The sequence below is a fragment of the Acipenser ruthenus genome, chromosome 30 (assembly GCF_902713425.1).
Source record: "Acipenser ruthenus chromosome 30, fAciRut3.2 maternal haplotype, whole genome shotgun sequence".
NCBI lineage: Eukaryota > Metazoa > Chordata > Actinopteri > Acipenseriformes > Acipenseridae > Acipenser > Acipenser ruthenus.
The window spans coordinates 12,740,854-12,768,190 of NC_081218.1; the positions used below are offsets into that span (position 1 = coordinate 12,740,854).

The window sequence follows — 27,337 nt, forward strand, 5'->3', positions numbered from 1 at the left end:
GCTCTTTCAGAATACTGGTGTCAATTTTTCAGTGGTTTCAAGTACAGAATACACCTCTAATTAGTACGAAGATGAAGATTCTGCTCAATTTCCGTTTTTGATTTTTAAACATATTTTAATCAGTTATCTTGTTTTACCTTGACATTATCAAGTGCGTCACAGGATAGCACAAATATAGATGTACTAATGCACTAAAGCATTTTTCTATACTCTGCCTTGCCAACGTTAGCAGTAGCATTCTAAACTGGGTGTCCTTATTGACAGGCAGGAGGAGACATTTATTCCCTGTCGCAAACACAATGATGGGGTCTCTCTAGGTTTTGGTCTGAGTCTTCACTGCTGGGGAGCTGGCAAGGCAACACCAGTTGAAGGCAAGACAATATTTATCAATGACAAATTATAAAAACAGCTGCACTTACAATTCTCTGCAGAAGGCAGATATTAATCGGGGTGGCCGTAGGCTCATGTCACCAAAATCACTGATTTCAAGTTCACCCTTGCAGAAAAAAAATCCCATTGAGATGCCATTATAATACCAGTGCCACCCCAGAAGATACCCTGGCAGAACCATTACCAGACTACACCATTACCAGAAATTGCAATACAAATATTGCACGGTCCTCGCTGGAACTGATGCCATAGCACTATGCAGTACCACTGGTTGTGATATCACTGGTATGTCAAAGTATGAACATGATACCGCTGTGGTGTCATTCTACAAAAGACTCTACATTGTAGCTCTCCTCATCCCTTAGTACAAAACCATGACATTGTAAATGTAGGGTTGCATTGCCATTTCCGGTCTTTTGTACTGCATGTTCCCTTATAAAAGTTTCCCTTATAAATAACAAAGTGTAATAAAGCATGGTAAAGCACATGTAAAGCTCAGAGAGGTATGGTAAAGCATATTTAAAAAACATGCCATGGAAAACGATGGTGAATACGTACAAAACCATGGGAAAAGCATGAGAAACAGAACAGTGCAGTGCTGTGCAAATGTACTGTGGTGAACTTTTAAACCATTGTAAGAAATGCATAGATGTTTAATTGATGTGATGTGATTTGAGCACACAGATTGAAGTGTTGCATGGGGTGCTGTGATCCCCTGCATTCAGCTACAATTTCACACCATGTGTGAAATTGCTAGGGAATGTAAACCAACTGCAGAGACAACAAGGTCTGCTTTCTGATGCGTGCACTGGAGGGTTAAACGCTAAACGCCAAGGAATCATATTTGAGTGGAAAACGATACATGATTGTTGAACACTGCAGCTTTTAAACCGGTTTCCATGTGATAGAGGTGTGCTGCGTTTCTGAATTACTCTGTGAACCCTCTCCCTAACATGGCTACATTGACACTAACAGACTGTGTTTCTCCCTTTTGATAAGCTGCAGATCATTCTGCTATTATGGCTTTTTATGGCCCTACAGCAGCCCCCAGAGATCTAGAGGTCCTGGCAATCTGTTACTGTTCAGCTATCAATAGCCTTTACACTGGGGGTGGGGTTAATGCGGCTCTTTCAAATCTAAGGTATCCCATTTAGGAAAAACAACTGAACAGGCACAGGGAACAGCAGAGTTGTTTTCACATTTACATCTGCACCATGAACCTAGCTTGTTAAATCACGTTGCAGTATAGAACTAGGGCTACCACTGCTTTCTTCAGGGATCTACAGTCTAGTCTCCAGTATTAAACAAAGGCACCATCAATACTCACTTTTCTGTGTCATTTCTATTTACCTTCCTTTACCTACATGCTTTTCATATAAATAATTGGCAGCCTTTTGCTTAAATGTTATTTAAATTGTTCTGCAGTAATCTTAAATTATTAAAAACTAGACATTTAAATTATTCAAAAACACTCAGCAATTTGTTTAAAAATGTATTTTTACAATTATTATTAGCGCTAACATTGATACCACTACTACTACTACGACTACTACTACTACTACTACTACTACTAATAATAATAATAATAATACAAAGCAATGTTTTAAACTGCTGAATGACTAATAGTGAATTGAGCAGCAGTTTGGTTCTGATTTTGAGGAAGGTTCGTTGTAGGGTGTCATCCCTTATTTTCCTCCATCCACAATGAACGAGGGAACCCAGGTGGGCACTACCTGTATCTGAAAATAAAGTGCCTACCCTTAGTTTAACAGAGGAAGAAAAAAAAAGCTATGTGATTGATCAGTCTTGTCACTCCTTGAGCGGTGCCTCGCTAGCTTGCTGCAGTGTGCGAGGAATAGTCTTTGATTTTTCCTTCCCCCTCTCTTCACACACAGGTTGGAATGAGCCAGCAGCACGTTCACAGGGGGACAGCTTTGCATATTGATTCTTTAGGATTGCCCTTGAATGTTGGGACAGGGCGCTGGGGAGTACGGCAAGCTGTGAGGAGCATAGCAAATCAGGAAAAAGAGAGTGAAGGGGGAGAAGGGGAGAGAGCGAGCACAGCAAAAGAGGGGGGTGAGAGAGAGAGAGTATGAGAGAGCTAGTACTACTGCAGTGAGAGAGAGAGAGAGAGAGAGAGAGAGAGAGAGAGAGAGAGAGAGAGAGAGAGAGAGAGAGAGAGAGAGAGAGAGAGAGGGGACTGCAGTTGTAGAGCTGATGGAAAAGGACCAGGGGACGATACCACACTGAAACATTAACCCTCAGTGCCTCGGTGTTGGATGAGTTGGCCCATCAGGAGAGGATCAGACAAAGGAACAATCGCTGGTAAGGGGAACCCTCTTTATTTAACCCTTTTTGGAATGAACGCTCTCTGATGACCTAGGCAGGTCGTTTACTGGAAGTTATGGGATGCTGAGCAATGTGTTGGTTGGTTCAGTTACAAACTGCAGAGGGACTGCTGGCAATGTGTACATCTGACACATCCTCAAATAGATGCTTGGAGAAACACTGTAGCTTACTGTAGCATTGTCCTATACTGAACATTTAGCTTTACAATGTTATTAACTATATGAGAAAGCGTTTTATTGTGAACGGGACTGTAGGCTTTTTATTTGAACCTAAATCTGTTTATTTTTTACTTCTCAGCTGCTAGACATGTACAAGCATACAGTATGTGTTTACACTTTGCTAATCAGAATGTATACTTTGATTCTAGACATTGTTTTTTTTGCATTCATTTTCCTGCTGTTTGTTTGTGAAATGTTACAGATTGCTATAAAAAAATGTTTTCGCGGCACAGGTAAATACTGAATAAAAGAAACAGCTGTTAGAATCTAAAGGTCAAATGAAAACCAACCAGTGGCCTCTACTGGGTAAACTGGAATTTACCTGTAGCCCTACGACTGCTTGATCTTCTGAATATGTTGCATTGGGGATCCAGCTCAGTTTGATCATTTCAATTGTTTTTCACTTGAAGTTTAAAAGTACCAGCATAAGGTGATGTAAATCCTATAACTGAATGCAGATTTAAACTGTAATTAGGCACATTTCATTTTCACAAGCACACTATTTTAAAAGTACACTGCGACAGACAGAATTCAAATCTTATACATTTTGACTTAACAGCCCACACGTGGCATTAAGTTAAAATGCCATTTCCTTGCAAATTTAATATATACATATATGCTATACATTCTAGATTATATTTTGCATATATACCAGCCTGTAGTTTGTATTTAGAATACTTAGAATACATTTAATATATATATATATATATATATATATATATATATATATATATTAAAGATGGAAAATAATTGATAGAGCCTGGATTAAATATTTATATTTTTCAAATGCTTTCTTATGCGTCAATAATGAAAAGCGAGTTACAATTCCAAGGAGTGCTAAAACATAATTCAGACTTACAAGGGGCCGAGTTGGCTAGGGATCTTGCTGAAGTTGACAGTGCTTTCCAGAGTGATTTTCCATAAGAAGCATTTCCAGATTGGTTTATAACTGAAGACAGGGACAAATCCAAGGTCAAAAAAAATGTGAGGCTGCTGCTACTTACCATGGATAATTGAGTGTAACAATACTATGTACTTATACTATAGCTGATAGCTTGAAATGAGTGGCATGGCAAGTAGGAATATATATATATATATATATATATATATATATATATATATATATATATATATATATATATATACACGGTTCACAAATACGTAGTCTGGAGACTTTTGTGTCATTGTTAATAATTTGAATATAAATTGTGTTTAGAAGCCTATAATTAGAGTGTGTTTACCATAATTCCATGTATATGGAAAAACCTCTTAAGGGATTGGATGACGTATACAATATATTTATTTTATGTTGCACATACATTTATTGGGACATAAGATTCATATAATCTTAGGAGCCACTTTCAGATATATCTGATAATGATGCGTTTGGAGCGTGGTTGAAAAGCAGTGAACCTTGAAAGGTGGAGGCACCAAATGATGGTTGTCAAGATACTGGGATTAACAATGCAAACTATAGATGGTGCTGCAATGCTATTGCTTTGAATTGGGAAGTCATTCGTCTTGTGGAAGGCGTCCATCTTTTCACAAGGACGTAGAGCGATGGGTTTTTTCAGTTTAGAAAGCACCAAACTCCTCAGGACAATAATTTAGCTGCTCTTCCAACTTTTTTGCTTGTTTTATTTTGCTAAAATAGCTGTATTCCTCTCAGCAAAATTACCCCTGCACTTACTTCAAAATAAAGGCAGTAGAAGTGATATACTGGCCATGTTTCCACCCTTTGATAATATGAAGTATTGGCGCCCTTGGTAAATTCTCAACCAGAACTTTGAAATGTGCCTCTTTACACTTCAGAATGATGCTTCTTTTATCTTAATTCCGTCCATATGTCTTCCCTTCAAAACTCTTACAGCAGAGCTGTTCTGTGAAGTGAGACTGACTGTTTCTCTTCCAACCTTTTAAAAAGAGATAAAAGACCCTTTTAAACCTCGCTGTATTCTTGTGTGTGTGTGTGTGTGTGTGTGTGTGTGTGTGTGTGTGTGTGTGTGTGTGTGTGTGTGTGTGTGTGTGTGTGTGTGTTAGAGTTTAACGTTTAAAGTCTCCTTGCTGTGTGTTTGTCATGTTTCATCACTGTATCGTTAGAATCTCCCTGCTATGAACAGCATCTTGCATCTCACAGAGGTCCTCTCCTGGGATAACACTCTTTGGTGTGTTTTCTTTGAGTGTCCTCAAGTACCTTCTTATGGGCAGGATACTCAAGTAATATAAGAACCAGACACACTGGTCTGGTTTTATAATACAAGTAATAGGATCAAAATGATACATGTTAGCCCAGATCCAAATCTGATCTAATGTTATCTAAACTGTAATAATGTTAAGGGAATAGCATTAGTGATCTAAATAGATATTACCCCAGTCCTTCAAGGAGCATAGCTCGTGACAATGATTTCTATTGCACAAGAACAAGGAAATGTAAAATAAAGGGCTCACCATTATCCCCATAACAAAAGAGCTCTTTCTGCCAGTTCCGTTTTCATTCTCATTGTTGTGCAAACCTTGTACTTTCCTTGCTGCTTTAAACAGGAATGAATATAGGATTCGACAATGAAGAATATCACAGTACTGTATTCTTAATCCTGTTCTTCCTTTAGTCAATTGCATTAACAGTAATTTGGTTTGGTTATCAGTTTGAAATCCCAATTCATACATTGCTGAGAATATCTATACAATAGCTGTACAGTAGTTTATCAACTGCATATGAAAACTCTAAATAATTCCTAACTGAAATAATTTCAACCAAATCGTATTGCAATCCAAAGAATTTGAGAAGTCCTGTTTTTTGGGAAACCAAGTGAAATGTCTTTGAAGTTAATGACCGTGAACAGATTCTTGCTCTGACTACAGATTGGAATAGATACCATGACCCATGAAACTTCAATTCTATACTAGCCGTAACTTGAGGTGACATGGACAGCACTGCAATTGCAATGAGGCTTCAGCTCTGTCTTCTGAAGTCATGGACAGACCGCAACATGTGAGATATCAGACAAACTTCTATTAAATAAAGAGAAGCAAAGAAATCTGTCTGCTGACACCCAGTTTAACAGGCTGGTAGAATGCCCTGAAGCTAGAGAATACCTTCAGCAATCAAACTCTTGAAAGAATGAGTGCCCTGGTGTTCATTACAGTATTGTTTAGCAAACAGATTTTCTTTGTTGATTAGTCATTGTCAACAGATCATGCAGCAGTCGCAGGAATACAAAGCAGTATACATGCAGAACTTAATTTGTGTGTTCATACTGTAAGGCACATTTACCATACTGCATGGTTTTTAATTAAAGCGTAGGACCCTATATACAGTGGACAGAGATATATACATTGAGATAGATGGATACTGTTGATACTGCAGATTGTATTTATTTTACATATTGTTTCCTGGCATATCTTACATTTTTTCCCATTGCTTCTGTTTTGCTTCCAGTCACTAACTGTATAACCACCTACAGCTGCAAGATGTAATTGCAAGCAGGTTAATGAGTGAAGGGATGCGGCTTTAACTAACATTTCTGTTGGGGGATGAAAACCAACTGGACTGTCAAAAAAGCTCACTCACTTTGTATAGTAAAGAGAAGGCTAAGATATGGAAAATGGTGTTATATAAGATTGTATTAACTTGTATTAATGGTGCATTTGAATACGTGTGGATCTAAATGCTGTCGCTGTTCATTAAAATAAGGACCTTTCCAAGGTTATGAAAATCATATGTGAGTTTCTGTAACGAAGTGTAAAATGTAACGACAGGTTCTGTTTTATTGATTGAAACAACGTCTGCAACTGGATTTGTCACCATTTAAATCAATTGAATAGACCCGTATATTCCATACAGGATTCTTCACCTAAAACTCTCTGTGGCAGTTTGGTTTGCAGTGCACAGGTGCTGAATTGATGAGGTACACAAGTAAAGACAAACAAGTGATTTCAATCCAAACAATGGTTTTAATTGGGGGAGGATTTGTAATCCCGGTCGTTTGTGACCGCAAATTCCACCTAACCCTGGGAATGAATTGTCAGGCCATCCAGTCCAGGGCACTCTGTTCCCTTTACACAGCGCCCTCACAGGTCGGGAGGGAGATTTATCACCAAGAATCATTCTGTCTCTGTCACACGCTCCCATCTATGTTTAGCATTGCGTTAATAGTGTCTCAGTTTGCATCCCCTTGTCCAGCCAGGTTAGGTATTGCTTGGAGATTGTACCACTTGGCTTTGTCAAATTAGATTAATTTGGCTCTCCACGGGAGAGGCACTAGATTAAACCGCAACACGGCAACAGTTGTAAATCACTTTTAGATTCCCTTTCAAACAGTATTCTGGATTACCTTTAAATCACCACGGTCTCTCATACACATCCTTTCCATTACAATCTCTACTTTCACTGCGAAATGTGTTCATTGCAAGAAAGATGGACTGTCTCTTCTGAAAAATGTGGTTTTCAATCTGCTAATGAGTACCTTCATTTTACAGCGACTTCTGAAGGACCGTTTTGAATTAGATTTACCTGATAGCTTTCTTTACCCACTAAAAGTTTATTTTGTCTGTGTAATTATTTAAAAGAAAGTTATGCTCTTAATAATATAAGAACATTTTTGTGTCTGGAGTTGTTGGAAATTTAAAATAGGAACAGACAATGGCTAGGCCAGCTTTTGTGTGCTTTACACTTTATTCAATACAGTATCCCAAGATCAATGGTATGAAAATTATGGGTTTGCCGAGATTTTCCCGAAATTCTAATTGGATGGGGAAAAAAATGTAGAAATTATTTGATGGACAAGTTTGGGAGAAAAGACCACTCACTTTACATCCTCTTTCGAACAATCTGAAAAGAATATCAATTGACCTGTTACTAGTTCTTCTTTTCGTTCAATTGTTTAAAATTCCTCCACCACCCCCAATCACCACCTTTTTTAAATGATCCCATGGTCAGCCAGAGGTTTGAGGCCACCAAATGTTTAATCTTGTACCATATTTACATTTTGTGTTGTGGGAGTTTGTCCTGAACTAATGAAAATGATGTTAAATATCTGATTATGGACAACGCAGTGTGTGCTAAATGTTAGTCAGTATATACAATAATAACGCCTTCGCTGGTGATAAATCCTGTATCTGTCTACGGTGCCTCGCTCTCACTCGGATAAGCCAGGGAAGCTAATTGAAGTGGGTTGGTTCCTTTGATTTCCTCCCAGTGCACAGGTCAGACTCAATACAGACAGACGCTCCGCTGTTCCTCTGTAAAATGCCCCCTCCCCAGGAGAAGCTCAACCAGAGAAACAGCTTTGTGGGTCAGCAAATGTTACCTGCCACTCCCCCTGCCTGACAGTAAATTGCACAGTTTGGGCTGTTCCTTGGCAGGGGATGACTAACCAGACATTGCTGTCAGCGTCTTACGAAAATGCACGCAGAAATAAACGTACTGCAAGAATAGAGTATAGTATATTACACTGCATTAGATGACAAGTGAATCTCCTTGCCTTTCAATAGAATTCCAAATACGTATATCTGACATGTGCAGATAAAAAAAAGGGACATCACAAAGACTCCCTCTGCAAAGCGCAGTCACCGAATGACCCATAATGTGTGAAGAAATGTTATTTTTCAAAGGTATATGTCATTCATAGTTAGATCTCTTGTCGTTCATTGCAAACTAAATTCTCTGATATTTTTTTTTACCATATATAAAAAAGGACCATCTTCAAGTCATTGGGTTCAGAAGTGTTTGTGTTAACAATTTAGAGATAAGCACACTAGTATGGCTTTGGTTTCAATTTGGAGCTGTAAATCTCTTTAGATTTGATAGCACAGATGTAACTGCTAACTTGTAGTTGTGAGAGAATTGTAAAATAACTGGTTTTGAACAAGATGTGCAGATAATAACACTTAAGAGCAGCTGTATATGCTATTTTACAGACATCTGGTGTTTAAGGCAATTTGTGCTGATTACAGTTCTACAAATCCTAGTTCTCCTTGTTGATAATAAAAGTTATTCTCTTTGTGATCTAAGTGCACACAGCCCTATTCATTACTTGTTATAGTTTGGGTTTTATTGCAGCAGAGGGAAGCCGCGGAAAGCAGATGTAATAAGGAGAGTTGTGAGAGAGTGATATAAGTGAAAACTCTATCAAGATTTTATGAGCTGTAATCAGAAGGTGGTTATAGGTCTGTAAATAATATTAGAGACAGGGAGCAACAGGCACTGCCGGAATGTCTGGCTTTACTGAAAAGGTGTCTGAGATCCAAAAGAGATTTGGTGTGCTGAAAACACATGCAAGGCTGAAATACTATCATGATTTGAACTACTGCTTTCTTCTTTATATTCATGCTGTGAATGCATTAATATTGTAATCGCCACCCATTTGTGTTTTTCATACTGTTTTACAAGGGTATGCTGCAACTGCAAACCTCACACAGCGAGCTGGTGACTTTCCTTGGATGAACACCCAGTACCTCCTGTTAGCTTTGAAAGTACTGAGCTGTGCAGCAATTATCCCTGCTTTCAAATGGTCCAGCTTATTTATTTAACTTACTATGTTCAATTTGAGCTGTTGCCACTGAACCAAATTATTACAAAAGCACAGACCGCACCGTGCTGTCTTATAATTTACTATGACCGTCATCATAAAATCGGTGGCATATACAATAGCCCAGAACCATTGCTTTGATTGGTAGTAACACAACATTGCTGAATGAAAATGAATACGATCTGCATATGCAGGATATAATGAAGGGGGCTTTAATCTGTAACACAGGGATATACGTCCCCATTGTCTTTTTCCCATAGGTTTAAATTGCAATTTAATGCATGTTTCAATTTTGCCCTCAGGTAAGAGAAAGCGAGGCAGAGATGGGCAAATGGCATTTAATATAGAAAAGTGTAAGGTACTGCACGCATGCAAGAAAAATGTGCATTATAAATACCTTGTAGTGTTTTATATTGTGCAGTATTGTTTCATTATCAAAACTACCACGTACTGAACCACTGTTGAAGCAGCGAGGGCTGTGATTTTTTTTCTTTGTTATTTTCTTTTTTATGGATGGTCGTTTTATTGGTCTGGTCTTCACCCCTCGTTGATAGATGCTTGTTTCATGCAACAAAAAACACAGGATGTTCTGCCAATTCAGAGGGAACATATACATCTTCAAACCTGATTTATCACCTTCTTCTCAAGCTCTCTCTGAGCTGTAATGAAACAGATGTCACAAGTATAACAAGTATACCTTTTGATGGTTTGCGTGATTTTCTGTACTTCCCTGCGGAGCGACTGTAAAAAGCACCATTAATGTTTTTCTGTGGCAGACTAATGCTTGTTTGTTGTATAAGGTGTTTTCATAGTCATGAAACAATATAATAACTATTACCAGTAGTGCTTTTATACAAAGACAATATACTGTATAATTAGATTTTGAAGGTTTTTTTTAAAATATAAGGTCGGCCAGGGTGTCCTTGGCTCACCGCGCACTAGCGACCCTTGTAGTCTGGCCGGATGCCTGTGGGCTTGCCTATAAGCTGCCCAGAGTTGCGTTGTCCTCCGACGCTGCAGCTCTGAGATGGCTGCATGGTGAGTCTGCAGTGTGAAAAGAAGCGGTTGGCTGACGGCACACGCTTCGGAGGACAGCGTGTGTTCGTCTTCGCCGCTCCCGAGTCAGTGCAGGGGTGATAGCGGTGAGATGAGCCTAAATAATAATTGGATACTCTAAATTGGGAGAAAATAATAAAAAATAATTGGCGACTACTAAATTAAAAAAAAAAAAAAGATACCGGTAATAATAAATAAAGGCTTGTCTGTGCTGCACACTTCTCTTTATCGAGGGATTTCAATTGGTCACCCCTTCTACAACAGAGAATAGAAGAAACTTTAATGTAACGTAGAGAGACGGGGTGAAGTTTGTGAAGGACCCTGCCTGTTAAGAGATCATAGTTTTAGATTGAGATTGATTGGGTAGGGATTTCGACTTGTTCTGCTCCGTAGGATTATTTATTAGGAACTCCACTAGCCTCTTTTCTCTGTGACCTTCTGACTGGTGTTATTTTTTCCTCAGTGATTTGATGAGTCCTTGTGAGCAATGTCCTCATTAGGAGTGTCAGTTTTGGAGTGTGATCCTTTCAGATTGAAAAGCGACAGTGTTTCACCACTCAGTAAAGCAGGGTGGGTGTTGCTGTGCCCTAGAAACCTAAAGGCTGCTATAGATCGTGGGATCTGGATACTTTTATAATACCAAACCACAGTATCACAGGCAAATGACAAACAAAAGTTTATCTGGAACAAATATTGCACAGTGGCCCTGATAGTAGCACACTGATATTGATATGAGAACGTAGATCTACGAACGAGAGAAGGTCATGTGACCATCGGTTCCTAGTAGCTGCTTAGTCTCAAAACTTAAAAGGATCCCAAATGTTTCTGCATCAACAACATGGTTAGGAAACCTATTCCATACCCTCACCACGCTTTGAGTAAAGAAGTGTCTCCTGCCACCTGGCCTAAGAATCCTTAATATAAGAGTAAGATACTGCTCATAACATTGCATCTGTGTTTCTAGATCCATTGTACTGCCACTTACCTGCCATTGATGATCACGTGGTAATATTTTGTGTTTGACTGCTTGGTAGAGTAACTTTAATTATCCGTTGTTAGCGAGCAGCTGCACGGTGATTCTTCATTCCTCCCGCATTATTAATGGGATTAGTCAGCCAGAGTGCTAATCAGGCAGAGAGGTTTGCATGATTTATGATGGGCGAGGCTTCTCAATTTGAACCGGTTTACCTTGGGGAATGGCTCTGTCCACACTCTGCACGAGGGCTGCCATTAAACTCACACGGAGCTCATTTTTAGGCTTAGACTGCCACCGGATTTTGGATGGTCCAAGTTATAAAGAGAAACTCTCTGCTTTCAAAGGTGGTGCATTGGGCAGATAGTCGTTTAATTGAAATCATGTGTCACATTTGACCAAGGATCATTTTATGGGGCTGGCATAAAATCTGATACAGTGGTGTATATATAGCCAATGTAAAGTGGTGGATTTTGGTAGTGGCATAAAGCACAGTACAAAACGATGCCCCTGCTGTTGAAGCCCTTACCACATAATGAATTCCCTTCAACAACACCCCTTTTTACCATTGTGTTCCCTTGTTGTGTGCCAGCACCACATTCAGCACCATACTTTGGCTAGATAGTGAAAAACAAATCTCTGTATTAAAATAGGTTACATAGTAAAGCTAGCTAGCTACTTGCACGACCAAAATCAGCCTCCATCACAAACCCTTATCACTCATGTGTAATACTTTTTTGCTTGTATTTAAACGATGGTAATGTAATTAGGGAGGCTACTCACCGATGACCTCTTCCAGACTTGCAGAGCCTATGAAAGAGGCTTTTATTGAAAACATGCCTCCTTGACTGCTTCAGCATGTGCTAATTGCTAAACCAATCCTGAAAATCACTCACGTTGGCCCAGTTATCAAAGACAAGTCAGGCCTACTCAATTCAAGCCAGACAGGCCAATACTGTCACTTGAGATCTTTAATGTGTCACATGGGACTAGGTGGCAAAGTGGACAAATGCACTAGCACCTGCCAAATTATCTTAAATGGCAATGCAATGATTGTGTGCTGAGCAGCAATGTAGTTAAACACTCAACATACAACCACATGTGTAAATGCAGAGTAATCACAAAAGGCTCCAGCAAGTACAGTAACAACATTTTCTGTGTTGTAATTAGGCACGTTGTTTCATTGTAACTACACAATCACATATGTAATCACAGGGTTATTACACGGTAGCTAGAGACATTTAATGTACAGTATTAAGAACATAAGAACATAAGAAAGTTTACAAACGAGAGGAGGCCATTCAGCCCATCTTGCTCGTTTGGTTGTTAGTAGCGTATTGATCCCAGAATCTCATCAAGCAGCTTCTTGAAGGATCCCAGGGTGTCAGCTTCAACAACATTACTGGGGAGTTGGTTCCATACCCTCACAATTCTCTGTGTAAAAAAGTGCCTCCTATTTTCTGTTCTGAATGCCCCTTTATCTAATCTCCATTTATGACCCCTGGTACTTTTTTCTTTTTTCAAGTCAAAGAAGTCCCCCGGGTTGACATTGTCTATACCTTTTAGGATTTTGAATGTTTGAATCAGATCGCCGCGTAGTCTTCTTTGTTCAAGACTGAATAGATTCAATTCTTTTAGCCTGTCTGCATACGACATGCCTTTTAAACCTGGGATAATTCTGGTTGCTTTTCTTTGCACTCTTTCTAGAGCAGCAATATCCTTTTTGTAACGAGGTGACCAGAACTGAACACAATATTCTAGGTGAGGTCTTACTAATGCATTGTAGAGTTTTAACATTACTTCCCTTGATTTAAATTCAACATTTCTCACAATATATCCAAGCATCTTGTTAGCCTTTTTTATAGCTTCCCCACATTGTCTAGATGAAGACATTTCTGAGTCAACATAAACTCCTAGGTCTTTTTCATAGTTCCTTTCTCAATTTCACTATCTCCCATATGATATTTATAATGCACATTTTTATTGCCCGCATGCAATACTTTACACTTTTCTCTATTTGCCATGTGTCTGCCCAATTCTGAATGCTGTCTAGATCATTTTGAATGACCTTTGCTGCTTCAACAGTGTTTGCCACTCCTCCTATTTTTGTGTCGTCTGCAAATTTAACGAGTTTGCTTACTATACCAGAATCTAAATCATTAATGTAGATTAGGAATAGCAGAGGACCTAATACTGATCCCTGTGGCACACCACTGGTTAACTCACTCCATTTTGAGGTTTCTCCTCTAATCAGTACTTTCTGTTTTCTACCTGTTAACCACTCCCTAATCCATGTGCATGCATTTCCTTGAATCCCTACTGCGTTCAGTTTGAGAATTAATCTTTTATGCGGGACTTTGTCAAAAGCTTTCTGGAAATCTAAATAGACCATGTCGTATGCTTTGCAGTTATCCATTTTCAATGTTGCATCCTCAAAAAAGTCAAGTAGGTTAGTTAGACATGATCTCCCTTTCCTAAAACCATGCTGGCTGTCTCCCAGGATATTGTTACCATAATTTTCCATTTTGAATCTTATTATAGTTTCAATAAGTTTACATATAATAGAAGTCAGGCTTACTGGTCTGTAGTTACCTGGTTCGGTTTTGTCTCCCTTTTTGTGGATCGGTATTACGTTTGCTATTATTACCTAATATATCTTTGTTGGTTTAGGGTACTTGGTAGTGGGACATTTGTGACCTTTGCATTTCAATATAGATACCAACGTTGATTTATTCAACTTTACAGAGTGCATTTCCAGAACAAGCTAACTTGATTTCCACATTAGTTTATATAATAATGCTGTATGTGTGTGTTTGGTTGCTGGGGGCTTTTATAGTGTCCTATTCTCTCACTGCCAGTTGTAGAGTCTCTCTGTGCTGTTTACAGCTGACAACACTATATAATCTGTTAGAACTGTAGCACCAAGGCTGAGTGCAGAATATTGTTTGTGAAAACAGAGCGGGCTGTTTAGCAACCTTTGTCCATCCCCTGCAGTCACTGAATATTGATTTGAGCATCCGTATTATCAATACCACTGTAGATGCCTGGAGGGTTCTCTGATGTGATTTTGAGACATCAATATTTCAAATCCATTAATATTTCATGCCACTCAGAATCAGCTCCTGTAAAATTATATTGCTTTTGAGAATGGGCAGTCATCTGGTTATTCTTTGAAACGGCATGCATTTTAAATGTGATAGTCCCTGTCCTTCTCCTGCTGTCTATAAAAGGCCTATATACAGTAGGTCTTCTCAATATTGCATCAGAACTGACACATTCCAGAATCCACACCAATTTAAAGCCATTTTAGCAACCTTATCGTTTCTGACCAGGCAGTGTGTGCATGTATTTTAAATGTGATGTTTGTGAATGCAGTGATCATGCTTCCCCTCACAGCTCTATGAGGCGATTTAAACACCCACATTTAATGCCTTTGCCCTAGATGTTTCTCAAACAGAGACTAGTACCAATCGTGCAGACCTGTATGGTTTTTTTTGTGATGCAGACTGAAGTCCACTGGTGGAGTTAGATTCAAACCCATGTTATTGAACAAAACTTTGATACTACTTACTTATATGGTAACGCCATATCAATGCTAAAATTACACAGTGCCTATTAATGGAAGTATGTTATTACTCTGCAGTCCACAATCATTGTTGTAATAAATGCGCTATAACTGACAGTGCCTCCAGGGAGCACATGCTAATGCTGTCTTCCAAGACCACTTGGAAAAAAACTATATATACAATGTTCAGTTCTCAGTGCTCAGTGTAATGCACACAAACACTGTCCTATTTTAAGAAACAAGCTGTATTTTGAGTGGATTCAAAAGCTGTTTACGCCAGAGCAACAGGCCCTAGCGATTTTCAAGGAAACACAGCAATGTTGCAGCATCAGCTTGACAGTAACTGTATGTGTCTGCATTGTGCAATGAAACAGACTTTTATACATTGTTGTATGTACAGTACGAGTACTCATACAAAACTCATTCAACCAGCACCCGCAAAGCAAATTGATATAGAGTACTGTGCCTGTTTGTAACATATAGAGGGGGCGCCGTTTATATTTATGATTTTATTATGCTGCAGGGACTCACTCGCATTACAGGGCAATGTAGAAATGAGAAAGAATCACCAGACCGTGCAGTGTTATGCAATAGATCAACAGCAAAGTAAGTGCATGTTACTAAATGCATCAAACATGTTGAATCAACTACAGAGCATGGAGAACATCTGTATAGAGTAAATGAAAAGGAAGCAGCAGTAAACCGAGCTTCCAATTGCTTTGGCACTATAAGGGAAATGCAATGGTTTCTTACTAAGAGGCAATGGCAGCACAAGTACAGCTACTAGTATTGGCATTGGGAGAATGGAAACCTGGCTTATAAAGCTTTTGATGTGCTGGTAAATGCATAAGACTTTAAAGGAGTGCTAAACCAGTGCTTGAAAATCAAATGTATTAGCACTAAGTAACCGTATAACCATTACTTGTTCCCCCTTCTATTGTGCTAGCAATATTTTGGTTATTCGCTTGCTTTTTTATTTACATTATCCTGATATGCAAATATGTCAGAATCAGTGCTATAGATTAACCATTCCATCCTGATGTCACTTCTGTAGGTCAAATAGTCTGATTACAGCGAGAGGGTTTAAACTATTCACTATGGCTTTTCATAGCTGTGTATTCCAAATTATAAAATACAAGCAAATGGTCAAGAGAAGGGTACCAGTGTTTACATTGCTATGTAAGTAAATTGATTTGAATGCCCTGGTTAGCCCTCATTTAATGTGTTTACTGGTGCATCTGCCCTTCAGCTGACCTTGAGAAAAAATGTGTACTCCGTATCTGCATGCAGTCCCCCTGCATGCAAATTACTGCCTCAAATAACCCACTAAAACATTAAATATTATGGTAAATAATGAAAGTGAATTCCTCGCTCTCAAAACCATGGCAGTTCAACACATTTCTAATGAAGGCTGTAATTACTGCAACATCACAAGCCATTAAACAAAATCTCCAGAAGGGAATGCCTGCAGAGCGATTGGGACTCTTTTTCAATAGATTTTTTGTTTTAAGCCCTGCTCATACAGTGCAGTACATGATAAACACCCTGGGTGCAAGGTAGCAGAGTCAGCAACGAGTTTATGAATTTTCTAAAGCTGGCAGCCTTAGCCTCCACAATATGGAAATATTCCCAACACCTCTGCTTCTGCAATCATGATCAACTCATTTTTAAGGAGTTACTGAAGAATAAATCTCAGACTTTTGTTAATGTATAGAACTGATATACAGTTGAGTATGCATACGTGGCATAGGATATGTAATATCAGTTATTGGAATAGCCTGTGGCTGAGGTTGTGATATTCCAAACTATCTGCTTCATAAATAAAACGCTGTCCCTCTGAACAAACTTTTTTGACTCAAAGCTGTTCCAGCTGTAAATCAGAATTGCATTTACAGTTCCTGCCCACTGCCTCTTCCTTTTCTGCTTCTGAATTTTATAAAGGCTAAGCTGTATTCAAGGACGCTTAATACATTATTTAAAAAGTCATTTTCCAAACTGCAGAAGAATGGTGTTGAACAGTCCATGAAAAATAAATGTAATACATGTTTTTTTTACAATCTTCTTCTTCATATTTAAATCAATTGTCAACCAGTCATCTTTAGCTCTATCCATCATCCATTACAGATTTGCATTTGTACAACTCAAGCGCAGTGAGTTTTATGCTAATTGTGTTAATGCCTGAAGCTCTAATCAAGGAATTCTGTACGTTGGATTCACCACCGCTGAGATATACAGCAGGCATTTTAAAACGTCATTTTTACATTGTCCTGCAACCTTGCTATACAAACAATGCACACGGTATACAAAAGCATTACCTTGCAAGTACGCAGTGCGTGTTTTAACCAGGCATCTCTGTGTCCTCTCTGTAGGGCAACCCCCTCTCGCTTAGTTCAGAATGACGTGGGGCTTGTTCAAGAAGAAGCCAGAGCCCATAGTGGGCCCCAAACCAAACAGCACAGTGACCATGCCCCCTCCGGTCATGTCTACTGTGGCTGACAACTCGACTGAGGTGGAAGGACCTAACGGTAAGAAGAAAGACATCTTCGAGGATATCAGGAGCAAGTTCATCAACGAGATCGACAAGATCCCTTGTGAGTAGAAGGGAAGGCAGGGGATGGGGTGATTTATATTCAATGGTTTATTTTCTGGATGCCACTGCAGTGTTGTCTGAGATAGTTCTGTACCTTTTCATTATGTGATTGCCATTCTGTTGTTACGCACTAACAAAAGACAAGATCATAGAACACATTTCTAGATACCAACTTCAACTGTAGTATCCAGTATTAAAAAAAAGTGTTAAAAGAGGACTAAATCATATTTAAGACAAAACAAAACACTAATGTTCTCCTGCATAATTTAACATTCCACATGTGTCAATGTTTAGTGGGAGCAATAGGCCTATTAAATATGTATCGGATTTACCAACAGTTAAGTAGCATTTTACCTCCCAGCTCCATCCTTATCTCCTTCTGTCCTGGTTGTCACTCTTGGTCTCATTAACTCTTCCCCCACACAGTCCTGACTCTCATCCTCACTTTAAGGATTGCACAAAACGCTGTCAGTGGGGTGTAGGATAACCATGCTCAGCCAGAGCAGCACTGGTTCAAGGATCTAAGGTTTCTAAACAATGCTGGAGAAATATATGAGCCATGATTGCTGTCTCTAATCTGGGAGAGGGAGGGACTGCAGGGACATGGAGATCAATCAGTCATTGAATGAGTGCTGCACCACATGTGTTTGATGTCCAACACCACTACTCACATTCTCCTTCTGCCCAGTACCCACCTTGTACATGCCCTTGAGTCCAGGTAACACTCCCTCCTCTCTTTTCCCTCTTTCCACAGTGCCACCCTGGGCTATCATCGCCATTGCCGTGGTTGCTGGCCTTCTGCTCCTCACCTGCTGCTTCTGCATCTGCAAGAAGTGCTGCTGCAAGAAGAAGAAGAACAAGAAAAATAAGAAGGACAAAGGCGCCCTCAACATGAAGAACATGAAAGGAGGGGATCAGGTAATGAAGGCCACTCCAGAGGCCAGCAGAAGCAGCCTCTACTGGCTTTGAGCAGTCCATATGTGTGTTATCAACAAAAAGTATTATAGACATCAGAAATGCCATTGATATCTCCCTTTATTATGGAAAACATGTGCCACAGTCTAGAGAAATTGAATGCCCACTTTTTCCGTGACGCAGTTCCAACGATATATTTCTACCTGTCAGATAAACCAACGCAACTTGAAAAGTCATGACAGCTTTAGAAGAGAAATGCCAGTACACCCAGGAATGGGCCTTTGGTAATGGGAATGTTGCCTTTTGAGAACAGAAGTAATTTAAAAACTGTTTTAAAATTCATAGAATATTAAAGTTTCAGCAGCTAATTGGATGGCAAGCAGGACATGTTTGATATGTTTTTGATATTCTCTGTTATAAGGTTTTTTTTGTGAAAAATGTCAGTGCTGTATATTCCTGTGCTTTGGGGCTTGCTGGAGAAATGACAGACTTTGTAGAAACATGTATTTGAAATTATTATTATTTGCTGCATTTAATTATTCAAAGCAGGATGCATAGATTTGAAAATGTTCCATGTATTTCCTTGATAAACATTTTGATAAGTGTGATACATTGCAATTACTGTCTGGAATTGTCATGTTCTAACGGTTGTATGACACTCTAAAAAATGACAGAAAATGTGTTTTTCATAAAACATATTACTGTGTCAGGTATTATTTATAAACTGCAAACAGGTAACCAGGCAACAGACACAATGCCACAGTGCAGGGCAGTAAATATAAATATTAATAATGTAAAAAATAAAATGGATAATTTTGACAATTTACAACAAAGCCATCTGCCCAAGGTCAGGTACAACATCTGGAACAAAACAGCTTCTGGCTTCAAAGCATCACAAGGACTAACATTTTACACAAACATCACAAACTGATATAATGTACAATTACAGGACTAACCCTACATTAACGCCAGCTCACATAAAGTATTCAAAACAGCAGATTGCCAACATTATTTTATGCGCTCTAGGCCTACATTTTGTGCTGAGTTTGAAATAGTATTTTGTTATCTGCAGCATTTAGGATTTTGCTAACTTCAATTAAGCCCTTTCATATCTGTCTTTTATCCCTGGACTGGTCTACAGTACTACAGTACTACAGTAATGCCAGGAGAATTGCATACGTTCTGGGGTTCTGATACGTCTCAGAATCTGGTTTAGTTAAAAGGGTGGCCAGGAAATGAAATGACAAAATTTATGATGAGAAGTCTGTTAATTATTATTATAACATATTATAATAACATGTTATAACTCGAAAGACTGCGGCATGTTTATCTAATTTTAAGTTTCAACTGAGTTCTTATGATTAACAGCTTGCTTCACCAACCCAGAATTACACTAATCTTGGGAATACCTTACCTGAGTAACATTAGGTCTTCCAAGATCAATTCATAAACGTTTAAGGTTATTTCTGAAACAGAGGAAAGGGCGGTTGTGAGCAACTTCCATGGCATATCAGTGACTTTACCTTAACATTTCACAATGGCATTTATTGGCCTCTCTCAGTTGCATTGGTATACAGTGCTATCCTGTAATGTGCTTTAGAAAGGTATTGTTTTTTATTTTCAAGTCTTTGCAGGACTTTAGCAATTCCGCACTAATAGACATTGTAATCAGAAGCAGAGTGTTTCATTTCTCCTCATTCTCCTGCCATGTTGTTGATTGCCTGTTGTATTTCCTGTGTCTGTGAGTTCAATCTCTCCCTCTCTCTCTGCTCTCCTCTCCTGCTCTCTGTCTATCTGTCTGCTGTGTATCTTGACCCTCCCGGACTGCGGCGCTACGGTAGGTGTCCGGCAAAGGGCTCGCTACTCACACAGGGCTGTACGGTCCCCAGCTCTAAGCTGAGGGGCTGATGTGAATGTTGGAGCTTTTCCTTTCTCACAAGATGAGTTGGTGAAGATGCTTCAGGGCGAGTTTAAGCTGCTTAGTATTTCACTTCTGATATGCCGCACAAAATGCTGTATCTCGGGAATTAGGAGAAGGCTGACATTTTGGCAGAAAACCAAAAGCTGAAAAAATGCTGAAGTTAAGCTCTTTTTTTTTAAGGCATGATTTCTTAAGTATCTCAGCTTAACCCTATATTGCAGTGTGTCCAGCACAGTACAAGACAGTTTTATAGTGCTATCAGAAAAAAGCAAAACCACGAAGTAACTACAAATAGCATGAGAAATTAAGTAAGTAAAATGGCAAGATGCACTTGAATTATTTCATGTGCATTTAGTACTTTTAGTAAATTTTCAATCTCGATACTGTTGGGGTTTAATAATTCTGACCATTCTTGCTGTTTTGGCCACATTGCAACATATCATTAAAGTTCTCTCGACTAGTGGTTGAAAACTACACTATGCGTAGTTATTGACACACTGCACGCTGTGGCCATTGGCTGTATCATAGGCTCAACATTAACAATCTACATAACTAGTACTGCCCTAGTCATTGCTGTATGATTATTGTCAATCATTACAAAACAGACACAGCTGTATACTAATAATATCTACCAATGGAAAGTAGCACCCTAATTCAGACTGGAGACATTTGACATTGGGACAAGTATACAAGCTTTAAATTTCCATGCTTTATGGCAACCAATGAATCAATTATCTTAAAAATCAGCTTATTTACACTAACAGTGAGTGGCTGAGCTACATAGGGTGTTAAGCCCTTCATAAATATTAGGAAATTTTTTTTTCAGCCATTATTATGAGCTGTGAGAAATAGGCACCCAATTAATGCCTAAATGATCTTGGTTGAAAGCTGTATGCAAATGATGATGTAGCCTAAGGGATATGTTGACAGGTTTTCTATAACTATTGCCTACAGCCCTGTATACAGAGGGAAAATGTCTTATGTCTATGGAAAGATGCTCTAATATTGCAGCTGCATGCTGATGCGCTTATGAAGAAGGGTTAGTGAACAGTTTGATGGTTTCCACTGCACCTTGTCCATTTTGTTTATCCAAAACAACAAGCCTCTAGATACATATCTGACTTGGGTTAGGGAAGAATTGGATCAATCTGATTTACAGATGGACCATGTAGCGCATATGATAGTAGCCCGAAGATCTGCAAGAGAGGGAGTGGATTTTTCACCTTACAGCCTGTGCTAAAGAACTTCATCTTCCACAGCTCGTTGCCTTCGTAGAACAGTCTGTAAATCCGATCTTCCTTGTGTAGCATGATGCCATCATCCAAAACTTTGTGGTGCATGTTAGGTCAGGTTTATCTTACTGACAACCTGCAGCTTTAAAGAATATGGTAGACTTTTTCTAGAATGAATTGCTGCTCCCTAAGCCTGGATTCTTAATTATGACTGGCCCAAAATTCTCATGAAAAGTTTATTTGATTTTTTTCAAGTAATTCATTTTTAAGCAGTCGACTCATATGTGGAGGTCTGCGACTTTCCCTACAAGGAATTCAGTGGAGAAGCATAAGGGACGCTCAAAGGCTCAAAGGCTAAAGCAGCCCTCTCTTACATCTTAGGTTGATTTTCTCACCTATTCATTTATTGTACTGAAAATCTTTAGGTTCTTCACTTTATATGTTAATTCAGAAAATGCAAATATGTATAAAAAATAAAAACATGGCTTCATCCTGGGTCCTTTGCTGTACAGTAGGTCACAGGTTCTGATTGCAGCAAGACCTCTGGAGTGAGTTTGACCTGCAGAACAATACATTAAGTTATCAAGTAGCAGAAATCTGCAGAAACGTTCCATCTTTAGCGTTGATTTTTAAATATCTGCATATTATGAATTGAAGTATTCAATACAATTAAAGACCCAACAGATCCCCATTATATGGTCTTTATAATGTATTGTAAAACCTTGGTAAGCACTCCTCTACAGAGGTAATCAGTAAGAAATGAATCACTAATCAAAGCTCAAGCCAAAACGTTTGTGTGCTTGACTTGACTAACTGTTTTTGATTGCGCATTTAAAGCTATGGAAGAAATGAATGACAGAGATGGATTCTTGTAAGTGGAGCATGCCAGTACCTAGTCCTGCGTTGTGCTGCTCCAGAAGCTGCAGATGTTCTCTAACCTCCTCATTCTCTCTCTGGTTGGTTTCTGCAGAACAAACAGGACGATGATGATGACGATGCAGAGACGGGACTGACTGAAGAGGATGAGAAGGAGGAGGAGAAAGAGCCGGAGAAGCTGGGCAAGCTGCAGTTCTCACTCGATTATGACTTTCAGGACAACAAGGTGAGAGGGAGCATTCAATGAAAAATAAAAGCAGTTTAATATGGAGACAGTCAAGACAAACGTTTTAATTGATTTTGTTCAGTTTCTTTAGTATTTCTACATTTAGCACTATTGAGGGTTTTACTGTAAATGTGTGATTTTTCTTATTCGACTGAAGGTTTGTCATATGTTAAAACAAATGTAATATGTTAGTCCCTTATAAAAGTCTTCCATAGTAAAAGCATAGCAGCTTGTAATAAAGTGTAGTGAAAGCACGGGAAAGCATAGGCAAGCATGGTAAATTATAGCAAGGTATGGTAAAGCATATTAAAGATGGTTGTAGATTTCATCAGTTATTATATTAGCAATCACCAAAGACCCTGAGTCATACCACTCAAACCATGAATGCTACAAACCTAATACACACTGCATCCCATGGTACCATATCAGAACCAGACAGTATCTAATTGTTGCTAATGCTGCGGCCAGCTAATGGCTCTGCAAGAAGAGCGACTATATTTGCCATGTGTCTAGCTGTTGCCTCAGTCCTGAATGATTTGCTTGCTCCTCCTCTTTAGCTGAATGTCGGGATTATCCAGGCAGCTGACCTCATCTCCATGGACACAGGGGGCACGTCTGATCCCTACGTGAAGGTCTACATTCTGCCAGACAAGAAGAAGAAGTTTGACACCAAGGTCCACAAAAAGACGCTGAACCCTACCTTCAACGAGACCTTCACGTTCAAGGTATCCTAGCTAACTGGATCAGTTCCGCCTCCACAGACACACACAGTCTGATTAACTGAGGAGGCTGGATGTTCTCAGCTATGAATATATCTAAACTAATGGGGCAGTCAGTTTTGTTGTTGAAGTTAATTAACAGTCAAATTCAAGAATAAGAATATAATAAAATATATATGAAACTCTTGATAAATCTTTACACATTTTATGGCTATCTAACTAATCAACTGTTAACAGTTCATTTGAAAACTCCAAGTTAAAAAAATTAAGGTTTAACAGCACTGTCATTTGCCAAAGCTGGCATGTAATTCTAAGAGTTTCCCTACCATCTGTTAAGGTGCTTAGCCAGTATGAAGTCTCCATTACTCTTCAAGTGTTTGTTTGTACTTCTCGTCTGCGGTTTTCTTTTCCTAATTACTGAAGGCTAGCTAACACCCCTTACTCAATGCCACAATTATAACAAGAAAACAAATACTACACTATCAAAAGCACCTTCCAATGTTATACTACATTACTGTATAGACCAGGGGTCTCCAAACCTGGTCCTGGAGCTACAGCTGGTTTTCGTTTCAACCAGTCTCTCAGTTACTTAATTGAACCAATTATTTGCTTAATTAGTCAAGATTAACAGGTGTTCCAGATCTTTAGCCACTGATGATGTGAAGACACCTATAAAACCCGCTGGATAGGAGCTCTCCAGGGCCAGGGCTGGAGATCCCTGGTATAGATATATAAGGAACTGGTAAATATTGTGTTGGCTTTCATATGAGTTTGACATTTATCCAGCACAAGCCTAATGCAGCAGCTATGGCATTTAATACACACAGTATATTGGATGCCATTTTCTACTATTAGTACACTGTATATAAATACCTCATCTATAACTGACAGAAACACAAGCTAATGATGCAACAGTTTAAACGTGCTGTCTATTGGAAGGAACTTTAAAGGCCCACCTGTTAAAGGCATGACCATGTGGTGTGCAGGGTAAGTCATGCAATCAAGGGAGTGCAGGTTCTCATCCTGGCTGTATGAAGTTGCTGATCTTCAACACCTTGAGGGACTGTTCCTCCTCACCGCACTACAGCGGCCCCTGCTGGCCAGGCTTCCTGCGAGCTCAGGCACCCACAGGGCTGGTCTTTATACTCCACAGGCTAGTAGGTTGATGACATTGGCTGTAGAGCTCCTGGGTGTAAAGAGGCGATTGGCTTAAGAGACAGATGAAAGGATGGCCACTGGTCTTCAGTTATCCTGCAAAAATAATTGGGCATTTTAAATTGGGGAGAAACACAAGGGTGGAATAATTTGGCGATCTAAATAAAAAAAAAACTATAAAATGATATAACTGAAAGATAGAAGTTTGTCTCTAAAGGTGTAATATAGAACAGATAAAGTAACAGATAGGCAAGTCAATTTAAAACTGTTTTGAGGCCAGGCTCACAAGTCCTTGCCCAGAGATCATGTTGTTGCTGGGTTTTCACAAAAGAGTCCTGTGTGAAGCTTTGTGCTGTATTTGTCTGCGAATCCCTATATCTCCGATCTGCCAGGAGTCATTGATTTTGAAAGCTAAAAGCTGTGGCATTCAATCCTGACCCAAGAATAATGCCCTGCCCTTTCTGCTGACACAACAGTCTGTCAGGAATCAAGTAGCTGCTGAGGTTCCAAGGGCACTGAGATTCAGCTTAGCACATCGCTTCTGCAAAAATACTGCAGACACTCTAGCAGCGTAGCCAGAGCAGAGAAAATGGAAGGCAGTGCAGGCATCCGCTCATTAACCACTTGTCTTCCAGACATATTTAGGTATTTACAAGAGACTCACAGCGTTTGCTCCAGCCTTTAATTAACTCTTCTATTTCTTATGCAAAGAGAAGATTCCATATTAATGCTACACAACTGATAAAACAAATGTCCTGGCTCAAGGAGCATTGAATTATATTATGAATACCATATGCACACCATGATTGCACAGCACTTTAACACAATATTTTGATAGTGGGAATAGGGTGTTAATTGTTGGGCCATAGATTTGTCAAATTTGACACTGTTTTTTCACCCTTCTAAAAAATGTATTAGTTAATTAAGGTTAATGAAAATGCAGTATATGAATTACTGTACTGCACAAGTATTGCGAGGTATACAGTACAGTGCAATTTATATCCGTTTAAGGTCAAATGGACATAGGGACTCTGTAGCACTACAAAGTGGCACCAAGTAGTTGTGTGCAGCATGGATCAGAAGATTTCATCGCAAAGATCATTCAATGGGAGGGTACTGAACCCTCTCAGATGGCATATGAAGCGAGTGTATATAAACTGTGTTGTATTGAGAACCGCTCATGTCAGATCTGGCTGCTCTTTACGCTTACCGCTAGGTCCCCTACGAGGAACTGGGAGGAAAGACCCTGGTGATGGCGATCTACGACTTTGACCGCTTCTCAAAGCATGACATCATCGGAGAGGTGAAGGTGCCCATGAACACTGTGGATCTGGGAAAGCCCATTGAGGAGTGGAGAGACCTGGAGAGTGTGGAGAAAGAGGAGGTGGGTAGTGCAGGACAATCTAGTACTCCCCAGTGGTTAATGCCAGCAAGTAGCAGCACACCCTTACTGGATATTGTGTTTAACTGGGTTGTATTTCTTGGTACTGTGTAGCCCTCCCCCTGGTCTAACTGGTTTCTGTTCATTTCCACAGCCTGAGAAGCTGGGAGATATCTGCATCTCTCTGCGTTACGTTCCCACGGCAGGGAAGCTCACTGTCTGCATCCTGGAAGCCAAGAACCTGAAGAAGATGGATGTGGGTGGGCTCTCAGGTGAGTGAAAGAGAGACTGTGTGTTGGATACAGCCAATCGGGAAACAACAGAGCCATTTAGAATGTCTGTTCAACTGTCTCCCAAGTAACATTCTGGAAGAGCACAACATTAAATGCTGGATGGAAAGTTCTTACGGAATCTCTGAAAAGGATTATGAGTGTTTACACTAATGTAAATGGTATGTTCATATTGTTGATCCCACTGTAAGAAGCTGTAGGGCACCATCCACTGGCCACTGGCAGATTCGCACGTTGTATTATGAAGAAAGTATTTTTCATATTTTCATGCTTGCGTTAGGGGTATCCCCCCTTCCTTGAGAACATTTTAGACAATGATTAATCTGACCTAAATTATTAAAATTAAATTTCGAATCAGTAAAAGAAAAAGAAAGCAACAACATTGATTAATTTAAAATTATATAATTTGCAACTTGAATTAAGAACCCATCAATGAATGGAGTGTACCTACAATCATATGCTGATAATGACAAACTTCAGGTATTTACAATCACCCAAGCAATTTAATCCACTTTATACATTCATATGCTTATTCGTACTAGTCTTGTGTTCAGCACCGAGGCCGGGAATCAGCCAGGATTCACCTTAAATCTAATCTTACATATGAGTTTTATTTTGTGGGTTGTGCAATGACTGTCTCGGGTCTGCGGTTTTTAATTTAAATTTGCGGGACTTGGCCCGCAAAATGCAGGGCACTTGGGTAGGGACAGGGCTGATGCAAAGTGTGTGTGTGACTGTCGCCCTCTGATCCCTGTGCTCTCCTCCACTCCAGATCCCTATGTGAAAATCCACCTCCTAGCGAACGGTAAGAGACTGAAGAAGAAGAAGACGACGGTGAAGAAGAACACGCTGAATCCCTACTACAACGAGTCCTTCAGCTTCGAGATCCCCCTGGAGCAAATACAGGTACCCTATCCACCTGTCTGCTATTGCTGAAGTCTGATAGTATTA

At 39.4% G+C, this 27,337-nt stretch overlaps 1 protein-coding gene across 4 annotated transcripts in view; it reads left to right on the forward strand.

Annotated features, from left to right (window-relative positions):
* Nucleotides 1-27,337, forward strand: part of LOC117396989 (synaptotagmin-2-like) — a 78,503-nt gene that overhangs the window by 45,086 nt on the left and 6,080 nt on the right. For 2 of the 4 annotated variants that reach the window (XM_033995487.3, XM_033995469.3), the window contains 7 exons: nucleotides 17,451-17,672; nucleotides 18,426-18,589; nucleotides 22,710-22,841; nucleotides 23,399-23,566; nucleotides 25,932-26,099; nucleotides 26,251-26,368; nucleotides 27,159-27,292. In XM_033995487.3, coding sequence (XP_033851378.1) covers nucleotides 17,477-17,672; nucleotides 18,426-18,589; nucleotides 22,710-22,841; nucleotides 23,399-23,566; nucleotides 25,932-26,099; nucleotides 26,251-26,368; nucleotides 27,159-27,292 — 1,080 coding nt within the window. In that variant the 5' untranslated portion in view covers nucleotides 17,451-17,476. Of the gene's footprint in view, nucleotides 1-2,285; nucleotides 2,716-17,450; nucleotides 17,673-18,425; nucleotides 18,590-22,709; nucleotides 22,842-23,398; nucleotides 23,567-25,931; nucleotides 26,100-26,250; nucleotides 26,369-27,158; nucleotides 27,293-27,337 lie in introns of all 4 variants that reach the window. The other 2 variants (XM_059004627.1, XM_033995497.3) reach the window with 2 other exon arrangements.